Genomic DNA, 19,321 nt, shown 5'->3' on the forward strand with positions numbered 1-19,321 from the left:
GTTCCTGACAGGTATCCTCAGGATACCTGCTGCTGTTACAAAAATATACTTTCAAAACAACAACAAAAAAAAAAACAACAACAACGAAGCAAAACAAAAAAACAAGTTTGTTTGATAAAATGGTATGATTAAAAAAAAACTATTTTAACATTACAAAAAAAAAACAACATTATTATATTATGGTTTTAAAAACTGCAGCCATACTTGAGGAATTAGAATAGCTTTAAAATCACGCAATGGAAGTAATTAAATAATTGAATTAAATCTAAAGCTATAATCCGCTGAAACAACGTTATGGTTCACCAGTCGCTTGGTTTCATCATTTTCTTTGCGCTCTGGCTCCCTCTTCAGGCTGATGAAAAAAATTGCATTTCAACATTACTAATATACTCTACTAGCACAAGTTTCATACAACCGCAAAGGACCAAACTATAGATTTGAGATAAATTATATTAGTTTACTATTCAAGCAGACATTTGGAGACAGTCAGTTTCTATTTGCAAATAGAAACTACCCCTGTGAAAAATATATAAATATATACAGATACAGGAAATCCTTCCTGCCACATGCCATCTCACTGTACAATAAAAGCTAAATCATTGTTCTGCACTAATCAGTCCAATTTTGCACAACTGCACTGTGGCACACTTGCTGTACATATATTTACATATACATACTGTATCTGCATTTTTTGAATCTTTGCAAGGACTGCTCTAAGTTGCTTTTTATATTGACAGCATGTTATATTTTATTTTTATTTTTATTTTGTCTACAATTGCTACTCAGTGGTGGTTGTTGTGTGTCTTGTCTCTATGCTGCTGTAACTGCGAAATAATTTCCCTGGTGGGATGAATAAAGTAATTCTATTCTATTCTATTCTATTCTATATATAAAAATAAATATAAATATGCTATAGGAGATACCATCTCATTATAATGAGATAACTTTTTAATTTATTTTTATCAGAGTAGCAGAAACGGGTTTCCATATAAATCCAAGTCACATTTGTTGTAGCTTAATTCTGTACACATGAATGATTTTTGAACCAAAATTGTCTATTATTGAAAATTCTATTTAGTTTTTGGGGCTTTTTCTTGTATTTTTTTAAAATTCAGGTGTCTGTGTGATCAATTTGGACCAATGGAGAGCAATACTGGGTGTGTGCTGTCCAGAACCTCAACCATTCATGTTCAATCTTACCATCTCAGTTTCTGTGTTTGTAACCAGAGATGTGATGAGAGCTGCTGTTTGGATCCTAATGTGCTATGGCTAGCTCATAATATTTAGGAAGTGGCTCCATCTGCAATTTAATAACAACATTTCTTACAGTGTTGAACAAATTGGCATAACATCACATGTAAATAAACATAAACAATTACACATAGACATGGAGAAAAAAACCGGATGGATCCTCACCCTGTCTTTTATGTCATCAAAGGAAAAACATGTGTTAGGAGAGTTACTATTCAGGCTTACTCAAAAAGTCCAAAATTGTGTTCATAATGAAGAAGCTGATCATTTATTGCTGCATGAGGCAGAGAGCACTGAGCACAAGAATTTCATCTTTATTTCAAATATTTTGAAATCCAACATAAATGATTTGATTTGTAACCAGTATGTAAATAATTTTCATGATCTCTGGCGTACTTAGAAACTCCAGGAAGTGAACATTATTTGTTTTGATTACAACGTGTGAAAAGATTTAGTTGTTTGTATTTAGGGCACGCTTATGCGTGCTTCTTTCTCAGTGGGAATGAGTGAAACTGTTTGAACAAACGGATGTGAAACCACAGGAGGAAGTTGACAAGAAAGAAAGTGCTGCATTTATACAGCAGGTGTTTAACATAGAGGGAGTGCAAAGCTAAGTTTGAAAATGAAAGATGGTATTCAGCTATGTTTTTCGGATCACAAAGTTTTTATTTCTATGTGATTTACTTAGATTTGGGTGACAATTCAATTAATAAAAAAAAAAAGCCACAAAGGCAAAAATGTTATCAAAGACCACCTTAGATTGGTAAAAAAAAAAAAATTCTTTTGAATTATTATTTTCTGTGCATGTATGCATGAAAGGCTTTGAGGTCCACATGGCATTAAATCTTTTTTCCTGCCTTCTAAGCCTTGCGTAATAGGAGGAGAGAAAAAAGAGAAGGGTGGAGCCATAGTTTTAGAAAATACAATTGGTTGCGTTAGAGGAGGCGTCAGATGCATCAGACGGCATCAATCTGCTTCTCGTTAGATTGGAACTTCCTGCACTGTCTTATCACGCAAGACCAAGAAGACTGAACAAGAACTTATTTTGTTGCTGTTTTATTGTTAAAATTAACCTGTAAGTTAAAACTTATTTTATATTTACCCAGTAATATTGAGCTGCTACTGTGATGTTAATTCATTTTGGTGTTTTGATATGCACTTGTAAAAATAAGCCATATCTCCCAAACCAAACAGGGACAGGGAGATACATATCATGCCACTGAAAGAGGCTGCTTTATGAGGTCATTTATACAGGTTATTTATGCAAATCTGGTCTATTTTGTATGTTTGTCTAAGCTGGGTAAAGCTCACAACTTTCCACAGTTATGGGTAAGCTTTCCACAGGAAACTCTAAAACCTCCTTCTAAGTAAATGACTTTTGTTCATGACTAACACTGAGTTTCGGTTTCAGAGTCTCTCCATTTTGTGCAACTTTAACCCTCTTCCCTTGTAACTTTCAGCTCCTAATAACATAAAGATTAAGAATTTGCTGACAGTAACATAATAAAGGTGTTTGTGGAAACTGTGGAGAGAGCACATGGACTGGACTTATGGATAGTATTTTGAATTTTTACCTTTAGATCTTGAAACTGACTGGTTAGGTGGTTCGAGCGACAGAAAGTTGTTGTTGAACTAGGGTCTGAAAAATGGAGTCATGAGAACCCAAGAGAATACCTTACTTGTAGAGACGACGCCGCAGAGATTAGATTGCTAGATTGTGCTTACATGTTAGCATTAACTGAGATTCTAGTCTAGGCAACTATTACAGACACCAAATAATTGTTCGAAAAGGTTTATTTGAGGAGGTGCCAGAAGTGAGGTTACAGTCTGGGGAAGCACTAAAAAGAAAAGGTAAGTAAGTGATTATTATTGTATTGCCGAGATAATTTGGTGGTAAATTTTGAGATGCAGAAGGAGGGAAGGTTCCTCAATGTATCCCTGATGAATCATTGATCGCTTTCTCTTCTTGCCACATTCAGGTGGCGTTGGCCTTTTCTGTGTTTAAGCAAGGCAAAGATCTCTTTACATTTTGGACATTTATATTAGATTTATTTCTAATATTCATTCACCTCTCGAGAGTCACCACCATTCCTAAGCAATGTATCAAATGCTTTCTATTAGTGCCAATCAGCTGCATGCTGTGTGGTCAACTGTTTGAGGATGTTTGAGGTGTTTCATCCGTATTGTGATTAAACATAAAGTTGTCCCTATTCTCCTAGGAAAACAGGACAGGGTTAAAAATTTTCAGTTTCCAGCAAGGTATTTTGTTTTCACCACTTTAGTCAGAACATGTGCTAAGGTTTCTTTTCGTCCCACCATCTTCAGCTCAGGGTGTTTTCGAACAAATTTTCTCACAAAGTATGAAACCAATCTGTGTCTCAAAAGTCAAACAAATCAAAGCAGTTCACATTTAATTTAAAAGTTCAAAAGAAAGCTGTTCCGGTGGCACAAGAAGATTTTCAAAATCATGTTAAGATGATTTGTTTGCTCCTCCTGTGCGTACAACATGATAAAGTTCTGTGGTTTTAATTATTGCACTTCAGTTAGTGGCTCCATAAAAATAATTTGTTTTACAGGTGAGATTTCTGAAGATGGAAAAAGGATTTCACACACAGGAATCAGCTCCACCATACCCTGGCCCTCCCATGGATTATGGCCAGCCAGCAATGTATGCTCCACCAACCTATTCCACTCAACCAGGCTTCCCCGCTCAACCAGGTTTCTCCGCTCCACCAGGCTTCCCCGCTCAACCAGGTTTCTCCGCTCCACCAGGTTATCCCGTTCAACAAGGTGTCTCTGCTCCACAATGTTTCCCCGCTCAACCAGGTTTCTCTCCTGCTCCTGCTGGTAAGTGATCACTTATTAATTTTCTTGTTGTTTAGCAGTATATTCTACATAACATTGAACAAAAATTATAAATATAAAATATATATAAGCACATTATAGTGCTTGTTGATGGAGATCTTTGTACAAATGCATGTACTTGTTGCTGATGGTGTTTTGAGATGATTAGTTCCTTGTTTTGCTGAACCGTTTCTGTCATCTCACAGGTGTTGCTTTTGCTCCTGTACCTATTCAACCAACAGGTGAGGCAGACACATCCAGGAACATGCTGCGGAATGAAAAACATGTGCTTCCCTCTTGCTGTGTGTCAAAACAAAAGTGTGCAGAACTTTCTACTATAGGCCAGTTTAGCTTACATCAAACGCCATACTCACATGGTAACATGTTAGGAATCTTGTAAATCTGTTTTCTTTCTTAGAAAATGCAGAGTGGGACTGTTTTTTTTCAGTGGCTTTGGTGAATTTTTGACCTTTGCACAACATTAAGTGCATTTCTAAAAACAATTTGTGCAAAACCGCCTGGGTTACCTTCAAATTCCAGTTTCTCTCACGAAATCCTTAGTTCATTGTTCAGAATGAATTGTCTGCGTCATTAAATATGTCAGTGCTTCAGAATGTCAAGTAATCGTTTCATTGTTTGACTAAGACAGTTGAATTCATTAGTCATGTTGTCAATATGGCTGTGTACTCTGGAGAGATATTCGAATGTAAACTGTGGCTAATCTTTTGATGACAAGAATTGTAAATTGTAATGGTGGGAGACCAATGGTTAGAGACTGGACAAGAATCATGTTTATGCTTTTGCTGTAATTTGTTGACAGACAAATCCATTGTGATAAAGAAAGCAGACCAAAAAAAAAACAGAAGTAGAAATAGGAACTGTGGGAGTCCATTCATTTCTGTTTCTGTGCACCACCCAGGTTCGCTAACCAGTTTCAGGACCCGACCAGAACAACAGTGTAAATTACCATGAGAAATAATAAGATTTGGTTATATATAAAAACAGGCTTTAATGCCGAAAAATGATAAAATGTTCCAAGCCATACATGTCATACAAATAGAACAGATACAGAGTTACATTCACCATCCAGCACTGGGGCCACACTTAGCTCACCTTATGGATGTAACTCAGTGAGGCAAAGATTGTAGCACAAGTTTAACTTTTTATTCTTCTCTGCAATCTGTACCCTCCCTACAGGGTAGACTAATCAGTTTCAGTCTGTTTACATATGACTGGAGGCAATATCACACAAACATGGTTATGTAAGCTGCAGCGTGTGCTTGTAAGCAGATAAAAGAGGCTAAAAGAGATGAAGGAAAACACAGAATCCATAACAGAACATAAGACAATCTCCTTAAGGAAAACAAGACAGGACTGTAGGAATTACAGTGCAGTCTTCTTATGCTTTCTGTCTCCCTACTGAGAAACAATCTTTTATGGGGTGAAGAATTGAGAAGTAGGAGCTCTTCATTCTTGAGAGGAACTTTATCAGCATCTTGTTGTGGGTTGCAAACCATATCTTGATGATGTTGGAACAATGGATCCTGGAAGATGTCCTCTGCCTCTTCTGCCTCTTCCTCCGTTTTTGCCTCCTAACTCCTCTGCCACAGTCCCACTCCTCTTCCTCCTCTTCTTCTCTCTGGCTGTCGACCTGTTCAGTTCCTTGTCCTTCCATTGTCAGAAATGTAACATGGTGTTGTTTTCTGACTATATATATTATATACTATATACTTGCCAGTTGATGACTCATGAGATGCATCTCTGAGCTATTTCAGAAAATTGGTTGATCATTGGTTGATCTAATGTTTCACACTTTTACCTACATTGAAGAAACTAAGAATTCACTTGGGAGCAATTAGCAACGTCTAATCAAAATGTATAAAAATATTCTTGCTAAGTTTTAACCACCTGTTCAAGCTTTTTGCATGTTAAGACTTATACATTGAAATTATGCTTAAATGTTGTGGAGGAAGAAATAATTCAACAGGGACCAATGTTTGATTAAAGAGACTGAAATTGTAGGGAAAGTCAGAAAACTGCACATAGTCACTTGCATGATGTTCAAAAGCATTTGCAACTTGCTCACAGGAACAGGAAATTGCTTTTTTGATGTGCACAAGTGACAACATGTTTTGAAAATTGAACAATTTGAATTTTGTCAGAAAAAAATGCAACACAGTGGCTGAGAAAAACTGTAAAATAAATTTATGGCCACAAAAAAATGGTCATTCATATTGTAGTGAAGATGCAGATTTCTGTGTGAATCCACTAGAGGTCAGGGTTTCTCCTTAGTATGTACAAGTCCAAAGAATTATGATCTATCAAGTCTGTAGATTTGACCTTCATCTAGGACTTGTACAGGTCTAGGGTCAGGAAAAGGGCAGCTAAAATCTCTGCAGAATCAACACAGGATCTTTCCAAAACTTATGAATATCAGTAATGATTGAACAATCATATTTGACAATTTATATTTGTATAAATGCATAATTACACACAGTTTGCACACAGTTTGTACAAATCACTTAATGTAAAATTATTATATAATACATCATCTTCTACATTTTTAAACAATTTATTTAAATATTTTCTAAGCTTCTTTTTCTGCTTCTTATGAAAATCAATCCCTGTTATCTTAGAGCAGAAGGCAAGGGACAAATTAAACCATACATATTAACAACAAACTCCATAAAATCCTTGAATCATTTTGAAACAATGTGTAAAGCTTTTGTTTTTAATTTCAGTGTGTTTTGTATATTTCAGTAACTCGCGTGGCAATATCAACTGCTCTATATGACGTTCCTGGACAGACCTTTTGTCCCCACTGCCAGGAAACAGTGATCACCCGTACGGAGTCAGAGCCAGGATTATTGGCCTGGCTTGCTTGCGGAGGATTGTGCTTTCTGGGGTAAAAACCTACTAAATATGCAAAGTAGTACATCAAAGTCAAAAAATTTCATTCAAATACAAATAACCACAGTTGCATAAAATCTAACAGAATCAAATTTCCATTTCCCCCTACAGGTGCTTCCTTTGCTGCTGTATCCCATTCTGCCTTGATTCCTGTAACGATGTGAAGCATCATTGTCCAAGATGCCAGCATGTCCTCTACATTTACAAACGGATGTGAAACTAGTCTCATAAGGAACTGGAAAAATTAGAGTTAACATTTATGTTGTCACATCTCTTATGCTGAAAATTGTGGTTCTTTTTTTATGTCAAATTGTATGAAATGGTTTTTATGCTGAAATTAAAACAAACAAAGATTTACATCACAACAAAGAAACACGCATATCAAACAACCAGGCATACACAGATCCATGCATAAGGGCAATTTAGAGTATCCATTTGACCTAACGGTCATATGTTTGGACTGTGGGAGGAAGTCGGAGTACCAAGAGGGAACAAAGTTGTGCTTGGAGGTGAACATGTAAACTCCATGCAGACAGACCCATTGCAAGGATTCAAACTTTGGACCTTCTTGCTGTAAGGCAGTAGTAATACCAACTGTATTGTGCAGCCATTATCCCAATAATGTCTTCAAATAATGGTTGTGTACAAACCTATTGCCAGCAATGTAAAAAAGATTTAAATGTCTGAATTTTCCCACTCTGGGATCATAAGGGCTAATTCCATTATATTCTAAATTTAAAAAGACTATTCTATTTGTTTCAATGGATTGAGAAAACCTTTGCTTTCTCACCCATCTTTTCTCACTTTCTGTGTATTTACAATTATTAATAATCCTGTTCAAGTCATGACTAAATAAAGCATTAAATGCATAGAAAAAAATAAGTCTTCCTTGTTTGCATTTACAGTAATGGAATACTGTGAATGTGAAGGTAACTATCTGATGTTGCTGATCAAACACACTTAATCGTATCATAACAGCTGTCAAGCATAGTGGTGAAGGGTTATGATTTGAGCTTGTTCTGCAGATATAAAAAGCCCAAAAGACCTCAAGAGTCAAATGTAAAATCACTCGTCTAAAAGCTTTAACAGCATCAGGAGGATTATTATAGTAGAAAACTCGTCATATTTCCTGACCCACACAGGGGGGATGCAGACACACAATGCTCAACAGGAAGAGGCTGCTTCATGAGGGGACTGCTTATTATGCTCTATTTGATTTAGGAGGAATTCACACTGAGATTAAACTAAGGTTTTTTTTATCAACACAGTAGGCCTGTCTGCAATGAAATAGGGCTATTCTACCAGGAAAGTGTTTCTTTTTGTGTTATCTGAATATACAACTTAGGCAAAGTTGTGAAAAGTGCAATTTCCTCTGAATGGCTTAAATTTAAAAAAAGAATGCTAAGTTTGTGCTACTTAAGTCTTCATTGGGAGTTAGCTTATATAAGAACAAATTTGCATCACTACAAGGCTGATCTTTCTCTTCATTCATAGTTTGAGTTAAAAGTTTGAATACATTCATCATGGCCTTGAGCCTAATTGAATATGGGTGTTTGTAACAAGTGTGTTCATATTCAACACCCATAATCCACTAAATCTAAGAAGTTTCCTAATTCTGACCAGAGGCGTGGTGAAACGCCCTGGCAGAATTGAGGAGGTGAGTGTTGTCAGATCGAGTTTGGTATTCCAGGAGGGCTGCTGGAAGAACAATGAGGAAATGTATGGAAGAGATGGAAAGCCGAGTAGCTAAGGTCATCAAGCTGGAATTGAACATATAATGGCCAGCATTGAACAATTAAGTCTGATGCTCAGGGGTAGAGCACAACTCACATAAGGAGACATTAGTCATCCTGCGGCTGTTGCAGGTTTGATTCTGGCCTCATGACATTTGCTGCATGTCATTACTTTTTTTAAGTGTAGAGGGGAATCAGAGTTTGAACTATATGCTTTAGTTTGTCTGCACTTTGACACACCTTTGCAAATGCTGTCTTATCTTATCTTATCTTAAACATCTGATGTTTTCGTTTGTTAGTAACTATATGATCCTAGCGTCTTGATATTATTGAGTGTTATAATTTTTTATATGCTATAATTACTTCTTGATGTTGGCACACAAGACTCGTCTGAGAGCTAAAACAGGGTCGTCACTTGGACCACAATACCACAGACATGAGAAATCTATAAAGTAATCTCTGAGTTGAGGGGAATCAAAGAGTTTCATCGGCCAAGTCAAAGTCCCTGTCTGATAGAAAAGCTGATGGTGGCTCTTGAGAGAGCTACACAGAAACAAAACCTGGAGTGAACTGAAACAATGTTGCAAAGACAAATGGGACAAAATTCCTCAAAAACAAGAAAGACTGACAAAGTCAAGCTGGAGACACCTACTTCAAGTTACTGCAGGTTAAGCGTGTCCTACTTTGTTTTACTCATGATTGCATTAAATGTCATGGAAACTTTATTTAATTCCATCTTTCAACTTTAAATGCAGAGAACACAAAACACTGCTTGCTCAAGAAAGGGTACCTATGCTTTATAAAGAATGTTACTTGAGTTAAATTAAATATCATGGTGTAATAAAGCTACTCCTAAAGGTAATTTTTTTTCTTCCAAAAACTTACTCGAGGAAATTTAACTGAGTACATTTAATAGCTACTACCCATCGCTACTGAAGTTTAACATAAGCAGAGTCACAACCATAAGCTACCTGCTTTCATCTTGCAATAATTGTAAAAGATTTTCTAAAATATGCAGTTCATTCTTGCTTAACATAGAAAATACTTTATTTTAAATTGCAATTCACTCCCAGGTGATTAGCGTGAGGTTGCCATGACCTTGTGTAAGAACTTTGAAGAACTTCAGACTTTGTGTGTTTTGTTGTCACTGGGAAACCATGTGTTAAAGATGAATCATTCACACTTAAAGTGAACGTAGTGAGGAAACTGACAAGTATTGATATGTGTGCAAGAGGTGAAGCACTGAGAGTTATAAGACATTTCAACTTGTTTAAAAAATGTAGAAATCCACTGAAAATGTAACTATTATTGATTTGATTTGATGAGAGATTTATATTTGATAAGCTTTAAGCTGAATGTGTCACTGTTTCTCTCTTTATTGCTCTCTGGTCTTAGTCACATGGGAGGAGGAAATAAAAACGGAGGGCGGAACATTCAGTTCTGGTAAAAGGCAGATCTTGCTTCTACCAGCTACTATTTAGTCTGGGATTTCCTGCACATCCATCATTAAGGATCAGACTTAGAAAAAAAGATTATCACTCTCCTTTGTTGCTGTTTTTCTAATTAAAATTTACTGGTAAGTTAAATCAATTTTATTCTTCTTCCCTCCTAATATTGAGCTGTGACTGTTATGGTATTTCCTATTGGTGTTTTCTACTGCTTTTATGTTTAAATACAGTTTAAAAACAAGCCATATCTCCTGAACCAAACAGGGTGAGGCAGATACACAATGCTCTATTGACAGAGGTTGCTTCATGAGGAGATTGCTCATGTTACTCTAATTGATTTAGGATGAATTTACAATGATTTGTACTAATAGAGTAGGCCTGTTTGCAGTGCTGTACTCCCAGGATAGCAATTACCCACTGTTGTTTAGATAAACGTTGGTCAAGATGGGCAAAGTGCTCTTAGCAAAGCTCCAACATCGAGCCTCTCCCACCAAGTAAATGACTTACAGGGTAAATTACTTCCTTACTGTTGCCGAGTATTGCCATCTGTGTTTTCCATATTGTGTAACTTTTTAGCTCTTCTCTAGCCATTTTCAACTCATATTACAGTTTTAAGCATTTTGATTAAAAAATTTGTTATTTGAAGAAGAAATGTTAGGTAATAACAGTTAGGTAAAATAATACAATAAACAAAAGTTTATTAGACAGCTTTCATTTACACCAGTTAAATTTTTAAAACTTCAGCAATGGGGACAAAAATAAAATAAAAAAATATCAGGCCTCTTATATAACACACTGATGAGTAGAATTGACTTCTTCATGTTAATATGTAACGCTTTGTGATTGAGAGAGTACAGTAAAAAAAAGGGAAGACAACTACCAATTAACGGTGAAAAAGAGAATGTTAAGTTCATTTTAGAGTTTGTTATTAACTGTATATTTAGAAAACAATTAAGTCACTTCTGGTTAAGCGTGAAACAAATGAATACCAAGCTTCATCTGCCACCAGCATTTAAACTGGTACCTCTTTTTGGTCCATAGACATAGCAAAAAAAAAAAAGGATAAAAAAAATGTCCAATACTATTTGTTTCCTTGCAACTATGAAGGGAACAGCTATAAAGGGCGGGTTGACAACTTGGAGAAGGTCACAGGGTCATACCACACCAAGCAAATGACTGTGCATTGGCCATCTCTGACAACATCACTGACCAACACATTCTCACTCCCGACTCGTCATATATTGACGCATATAATACATTTGTCATTTGGGCGGAAAGCTTTTATTAAGGAAGGAAAGTTATTAGGTTAGCTTAAGTTTTGGAAACAGCATGGCTCTGCTTTCCCTCCTGTTCGCCGGGTCGCGAGCGGATGTCGTCACGGCTGGCAAGGAGACGGCGAGGCACAATGACGTCACAGAAATGCAGAGTTTAATTCAATAGAAAACACCGTATGAATTTAACAAGAAAACTTCAGAGTACACAGAAGTACATTCTTTACCTGAGACAAAAGAATTAAAAGAAAAAGAACAAAGGCGCCTTTGGAGACAGCTGATGCTTAAAAGCAAAACAGGGCAGTTGTCTGAATTCTTATTATTGAGCATTCCCTTTTCTAGTGAAGGCGTTTCTCTTTGTTAATATATGCAAATAGGGCGTACCTCTGTTTTGACCAACCAAGAGCTACCTTGGAAAAAACTTAGACCTTCCCCTGAGTTTTAATGACAAATATCAAGAGTCATTTTAGTTATTAAAATTATAAGTTATTTTCACAAAACCTATCTTGCTCCTCTGCAGTCAGCTTCTCCAAAGATTTAAATCTTTACCTTATCACAAACAACAATGAGATAGAAGTCTTTTTCATCCTGTAAAACATAACATTCAAACCATTCCCTTTTGGTTTCCGATATTGTCATAGTTAGTACCTTTTCAAATACATTCCATTTAACTAGATTAGTACTTGTAACTTGGGTAATATATTTTAATCTAACACACTATTGCTATTAATATTAAGAAAGTGTATCAGAAATTAAACCTCAGTGTTTCCAAGATTCCCAAGTTGTGATCAACTCCAGATGCAACTCTGAGCTCCTGAGAAACCCCCGACCTCTGACCTGCGAGCCGGGGAAGATATTCTTTATGGCCTCCTAATTTAAAACCTTTCAAGAGCTTTGTGTTTTATGGCTGATCTAAGTTACAGCCTTGCCAGAAAAATGTTTATCTGTGAACTCCTGCTTGCATCTGCTTTTGTCCAAAGGAATGTTGGTCTACTTAAACACACATGGCATTAGCTTAACTATATTAAACCATCAAAAATAGTCATGATTCCTTAACAATTTCCGTAGTGGAATGTCAAAGCTGTGCAAGAGGTGCATTTTCTGAAATGAGCTGGGCAAGGTGCTTGGGGTACCACATATACAACGAAAACAGCATTTACCAAGGAGCCCAACTACTGCAGATATAATGGAGGATTTCCAGGAGAGGACTACAACCAGTACAGCAATGCACGAGGTAAGTAAAAGTGTGTGTTTGTGTGAGAGCATGTTGTGTGTGCCTTATGAGCATAAAAAAACATACTAACCATTTTATTCTTCTTTCGAGGTTGCTACTGGAGGAAAAAGGAAGAGGAGGAGGTGTCAGGTTTGCAAGACTTCTGATGAAGTCAAGATGAGCTTGTCTTGTGTGAAATGTGCAAAATTCGTTTTCACAAAGCCCACTGTGATGACATGTCCCTCGTGTGCTTTGTGGATGACAAAACTAAAGCATCTAGTTCATTTCCATCAGTCCATTTTTGTGGTATTTCTGAATTTACTCATTGCATGTTGTTTGCTATCATACAAGGGCGAAGGTTTGGTCTACGTTTTGGTGGGAACTTACAACTTACCAACTCACCAGCATTTAAAATGAATGCTACCACTGCGTAGTATATTGAAATATTAAACTAATCAATGTAGATTTTCGTTTATTTATTTTATTTTTGTTAAAAAATACATATGTTCTTTTTTTTTAATTTATATGGCAAAAATTGGTCGGGACTATTTTATATCCCTTGAATATTGGTCGTGACATGTCACCGTCCATACCCAAACCTACGCCCATGCTATCGTAACATGGTGACAAGTTACTTGTGGGCTGTGGAGATTCGCAGACATACAGTACATATGCTGTGTTCATGTTCCTAATATCTTATTTTATAGTTGTTTTGTTTATTTCTGGTTCAAAAACAGTGGTTGAATAAAATTTACTCTCAATACAAATCTTCATGACTCATTTGTCTTGACTTTTAATCAGCGGGTCAATTTGACCCAGAACAGAACAAGTGTCTCAAGTTCAATTATAAAGTTAACTCCTTGAAAAAAAATAAAATAAAATTGAACATAATAAAATCTAAAAAAAAAAAAAAAGTCACTTTCAAGAATAATCATTATTTTTTGTGTCAAGGTTTTTTCAGTGGACATAAAAACTGTAATGTACATTTTTTTATGAAAAGCAAGTAAATTGTTGTCATTGATTCTTTAACTGTGAGAAATACAACAAAAAAATATAAAAACATCAATACACAAATATTGATTGAAATGGTTAGTATTGGAGTTTTGATACAAAAATGTCTAGGGGAATTTTTAGTTTCTTATTTTCTGATAGCACTGCATGATAAAACATTCTACTTGTCAAATTGACCCAGGAACATTATTAATGTTCCTCAGAAACGAAAATAGCATGGGAGTTGAGAAATCAGCATGGTCAGCATGGAAATCAGCCAGTTGAGAAAGTTTTCTAATTCTGACAGGAAGAGTGGTCAAACATCTGAGCAGTATTATATCCGAAGCTTCTTGATTGTTACAAACTCGGTGCTGTTGTGGTTAAACTTGATAAATAACATGTGCATAATTAATAATATGGGTGTGTGAAAATCTTTGGGCTCTTATGTGTTGTGTTTTCATCCCAACCTAAAAATAACCAATTCAAATTAAACAATGAGATCCAAATGATCATGAGACTTGTGCCGATATTGAGTGCATGTAAACTTTTGACTGAAACTGTATTACAGACAGAGAAAACAAAACAGAGTATAAGAACATTTCAGCACTGTAATGATTAGATGTAATTGATTTTATGTGTCCTGCATTTATTATTCAAAGACCTCTTTGCATAAACATGAGCATGGTAATGATAAGTCATTAGAGTGTTTAACAGGTTGATCATTTTGTACTTGTCAATAGGATTTTATGACCTTCAAATTGGAAAAAAAACTGAACTAAAATTCTCTCAGAAGAATGAAACAGTTGAGCAAGGCTCTGGAGAACTTATCTACACAAGAAGGAGGAAATTAAGTCATTTCATTCCAGTGTTTTGTACCTGTGGCACATCTAAAAACTGCAGGACAGTGTCCCTTGAGGACTGGAGTTTGGCACCCCTGCATTAGTAGATAAACTAGTATGAACATTATATAAATGATGCATACTCTTGATAAAAATATATGTTCTCCTTTTGATAATGGGGCATCCTTTGCATTCATTCAGAAGGAGGCACTAGGGCCCAATGCCTTTCATGCACAAACTGAGCTTAGATGTTTAGATGATACCAAGTTACTGAGATTTATACAAGGCCGCATTATTTAAAACAGTTGCGTTCAAGCAGAAAATATCCAAAACATTATAGAGACCTGAAACATCACATTTCCGAACATCTGTTTCTGCCCTCGGTCTAAATGTCATGGGAATTCATGATGTCAGATGGACCTTTTAATCGGGATTAGTAATTTGCCTGACTCTGCCTTGTCATTCAGAAGTGGTATAGTGTTTAGTTGTTTAGTTCCCTGCATATATTATCAAAAAAAAAAACTGAACTAAACAGAGCAATAACTCAGAAACAGAGTTAAATCTACTTTTGCAAAAAAACAAAAAACAAAAAAGAGCATGCGAGTAATAGTAAAAGAGGATGCAGTTCAAAATGTACAGTTTCCACCACTTTGGTTATAGCATAAAAATGTCCTACTTCCTCCATCTATATGTTAGAGGTGTCTTCAAACACCTTTATCACAAGACATAAAACCCATTTTTTACTCAAAACTCCAAACTGTTGGTTGTATCAGGTTTGTATGTTACAGAGCATGTGCTCTCACTTCTCCTCTCACATGTTTAGGGTCTGAAAAAAAAAAACTTAGCAGTTTCAGTGACACAATTAATTCATGTTGAAATGAGTTTCCTTTCTTAGTTTGCACTTCCTGTTCAATACCAGGAGTGCCACAGTCTGTGGGTTTAATCATTAACTTTTATATAGTGGTTTCATAAATAATTATTTGTTTTACAGGTGGAATTTCTGAAGATGGAAAAAGGAACCCAACCACAGGATATGGCTCCACCCTACCCTGGCCCTCCATTGAATTATGGCGGTATGGCGCCTCAACCAGGCTTCTCCGCTCAACCAGGCTTCCCAGCTCAACCAGGCTTCCCAGCTCAACCAGGCTTCCCAGCTCAACCAGCCTTTTCCACTCAACCAGGCTTCCCTGCTCAACCAGGCTTCTCCGCTGCTCCTGCTGGATACCAGGGAGGCATGTGGTCACTTCTTAACTTTCTAGTGTTTGACAGCATGCTCTATAAAATGCAGAACACAAAAATCTTAAAATGTAGGAAATTTATGGGTGTAAACTTCAAAACAAAAGTTGAAACATACACTTTTTGTTTTTTTTTAAGACAATTTGTCCTTGTTTTGCTGAACTATTTCTCTCCTTTCGCAGGCGATTCATTTGCTCCTGCTGTAGCTGCACCTGCAGGTGAGGCAGCCTCCTCCAGGAACACACTGTTACATGGAAAACAAACATGTCTTCCTATGAAAGCAAGCAGAACTTTGCAGTTTAGATCACACATCACAATAAAATGCTCTTTCCATTCCACCACCACTTCAGTGGGCCGAAGCATTATGGATATCTTTCATTCTGAAAGAATGGGACTATTTGTGGTGTTTGGCCTTAACAGAAAGCTTTTGTTCTCAGTGTATTCCCAGCACAGTCCCTTTCTGAAAATTGATTTGCTGACAGGAAATTCATAATCTTATTTTGTTTGTCCATTAAAGTAAAAGTGAAACATTATTTTTCCATTAGTCTGTCAGCAATAGTTTGACCAAAAAGAGTAGTCTGACACACTCTACCCAAATTCCTAATTATTATGTTTCACATTTTCCTCTGCTCTTTTCTTACTCTGTAAATTCTAATATAATATATAAGACAAATAGTTGAGGGATACCAATCTGCCATTTCATAGAAGATGTATATATTATTACATAACAATTGTTACATCTACATCCTCTGCTGGAGACTTGTAGTCACTGCAAACTCTGTTTTCGCCTAAGATATAATTGTAGTTGCTTATGGGAAAGTGTCAAGATACCATAAATGTCTTCGGTGTTTTTTATTTTATTTTTTATTTGCCATAAAATCCAAACTGGAACTATTTTAATATAAATGCCCACACAAACTCATAAAGCATAGAGGCTGCAGTTTTTCCCATACATTACCTAGGGGTCAGGATTTCTCCTTATAATGAAAATCACTGACAGAATGTCAAGAATGAAAACTTGACATTGACAGATGTTTGACAAACAGCACCACAAAGGTGCTGTTCTTAAAGAATCCCTTCATTTCATTCCTGATGTGACAAAGGGGTTTTTCAAGGTACTGCAAAAATGTCCACAACTATCTGATATTTTCTTGCTTTCTTATGTTGCAGCCTTGAAATTTATGGTATTTTTTTGTGACAGACCAGCACATGGCAGGACATGACTGTAAAGTAGAAGAATGACTTATGGTGAATAAAAATCTGAAGATTGTAGTCTGTATTTTTCTGGAGTACCAGTTACTATGACCGATGGATTCTGGTAAATACAAAATATTTATGCGAATCTTCACTTTCCCTAAATAAACAACCACAGCTATAGTTAAGATTAAAGCATATGTTAGAATGGCCCAGTCAAAGTCAAGACATAAAGTTTATCACAAGAATCTGTGGAAACATTTGAAAATAGCTCCCAGTCCAGTCTGATTGAATCTGGGCTATTTTGAACAGAAGAATGGGCATAAAATTAATTCCCTGAAATTTAAAGTCTTGAAAAGACATTCCTTGATAGACGGAGCAAAATGCCATCTTATAAAATTTGTCTATTTAAAAAACTGATTCATTTGAAATCTTTTTAAAACCTAGCATTCTACTTTGAATAAAACTCTATCTCTGACTGCTATCTTGAGGCAGAAAGAACAAAAAAAGAATTTAACTGCACATATAACAACAAAATTCGTCAAATTCTTGAATTACTTTTGAAATAATATTTAAGCTTTTTCTAATTTCATTGTGTTTTGGGTCTTTCAGTGTCTCACATAATAACTACTCAAACACTAAGAGACGTCCCTGGTCAGACTTTGTGTCTTCACTGTCAGCAAACTGTGATCACCCAGACAGAGCACGTGTCAGGATTGTTGACCTGGGCTATTTGTGGAGGAATGACCTTCCTGTTGTAAATACCTGCTCATTATTCAATATCTTGCAACTTAAATTTCTTTAAAAAATAAATACAAATAACCACATTTGCCTAGAATCTAACAGAATTTCTCATTTATCCGCATACAGATGCTGGCTTTGCTGTTGTATCCCGTTCTGCATCGACTCCTGTAAAGATGTGGAGCATCGGTGTCCAAACTGCCAACAAGTCCTCTACATATACAAACGGATGTGAAATCACAAAAAGAAATAAAATTAAAAAGAATCATTGTAATTATCTTCCTTTACTTTATAAATACAAATAATAATATATGTTAAGTCCAAAGACGTACAGATTGCACTTGTACATGTGATTACTTATTTTAAAAGAAGTCCAAGGAAATTTTGCTTTTAATTCTTCAGTAAAAAAATTGTTTGCTTTCATTTTGGTTGTCACATATTTTGTTCAGAAACTTGGTGTGGCTTTTTGTTATACTGATCTGCTTCACACAGATTTTCAGCTAAAGTTAAAACAGAAGACAATTTATTTGTTTTTTTTTTTAAAAAAAAGTTATTTAGTATCTCTAAGAACAAAGATATGATAGTGCTTTTTTGTAAATGAACACAGACATAGTTTTGATACCTGTTCATTAAGGTGGTTAAAAAAAGTACAATTATTAATATAATATAATATAATATAATATAATATAATATAATATAATATAATATAATATAATGAAATAAATGTCACCATTACAAAAAGTATAAAACTAACACAGTTTTATGCTGTGTTTCTTTAGAACTCAGCATTTCAAAAACAATGTCATGCTGGCACTAACACATAGTGGTGGTAGTAAGATGCTATGGGCCTGCCTTGCAGCTAAAAGACCTGCATGATTTGCTGCTTTGTGTTGAAAACATAAATTTTTCTCTCTACCAAAAACTGCTGATGGAGACTACCAGATCTGAATAGAATAAGCGCAAACAATGAACAGAGGGAGAAGTGAAACTAAAGCTCAGTTATGTACTCCGTCAGAACAATGATCCAAAACACACCATGAACTAAAGCAGGGTGACATTGAGCTTTTGGAATGCACAAACTGAACAATTTTTATATTACCGCATTATACTTATACATTTATTACAATGTTCTACTTTCCACTATTTTTCATAAGCAGGAGTTTTTCCTGTGTTGCATATTTGACCGTACTGTACAGTGTCTCTTATTTTTATTGATAGTTGTATGTATCTGTGTAAGTGCGTTCGCCTGGAACTGCTGATGACACACAAAGGGACAATGAAGGATAATTTTATATTATCTTATTCTAAGAGATGAAATATCTATTGTTCAACATGCCATCGTCATCTAATCTTGTGAGTAATAATAGAACATAGCTTTTAGCTACAGATTTCTGTAATGTTTTGATTGTATTAGAACAATCTATGAGCAAAACACATACGTTTCCAATCTATGAGCAAAAAGTAAAAATAAATAAATAAAAAATAAATGAAAGAAAAATAATGATAATACTTTTTTTTACTAGTTTTTTTTTACAATAAGTATTGACGAGGTATGAGCACAACAGTTTGTCACCGCAAATGATCTACGTTTGTAGCATGATGTGACGTCATCACGTGATCCAGTCAACGACTCAGCTGTTGGACGGTGGGT

At 35.7% G+C, this 19,321-nt stretch overlaps 2 protein-coding genes across 2 annotated transcripts; both read left to right on the forward strand.

The window, feature by feature from the left end:
- The first annotated feature begins 2,220 nt into the window (after positions 1–2,220).
- Positions 2,221–7,873, forward strand: LOC102238267 (lipopolysaccharide-induced tumor necrosis factor-alpha factor homolog). Its single transcript, XM_014475277.2, has 5 exons — positions 2,221–2,326; positions 3,828–4,098; positions 4,302–4,337; positions 6,856–7,000; positions 7,117–7,873. Exons 2-5 carry the CDS (start codon positions 3,843–3,845, stop codon positions 7,220–7,222), a joined length of 543 nt encoding a protein of 180 aa, XP_014330763.1. The 5' UTR covers positions 2,221–2,326; positions 3,828–3,842; the 3' UTR covers positions 7,223–7,873.
- A 2,313-nt stretch (positions 7,874–10,186) lies between these two features.
- Positions 10,187–18,093, forward strand: LOC102227351 (lipopolysaccharide-induced tumor necrosis factor-alpha factor homolog). The gene is made up of 5 exons (XM_023348419.1): positions 10,187–10,314; positions 15,491–15,731; positions 15,918–15,953; positions 17,542–17,686; positions 17,800–18,093. The coding sequence occupies exons 2-5, from the start codon at positions 15,506–15,508 to the stop codon at positions 17,903–17,905; spliced, it is 513 nt and encodes a 170-aa protein (XP_023204187.1). The 5' UTR covers positions 10,187–10,314; positions 15,491–15,505; the 3' UTR covers positions 17,906–18,093.
- The last annotated feature ends 1,228 nt before the right edge of the window (positions 18,094–19,321 follow it).

Source organism: Xiphophorus maculatus, chromosome 16 (assembly GCF_002775205.1).
Source record: "Xiphophorus maculatus strain JP 163 A chromosome 16, X_maculatus-5.0-male, whole genome shotgun sequence".
NCBI classification, from domain to species: Eukaryota; Metazoa; Chordata; class Actinopteri; order Cyprinodontiformes; family Poeciliidae; genus Xiphophorus; species Xiphophorus maculatus.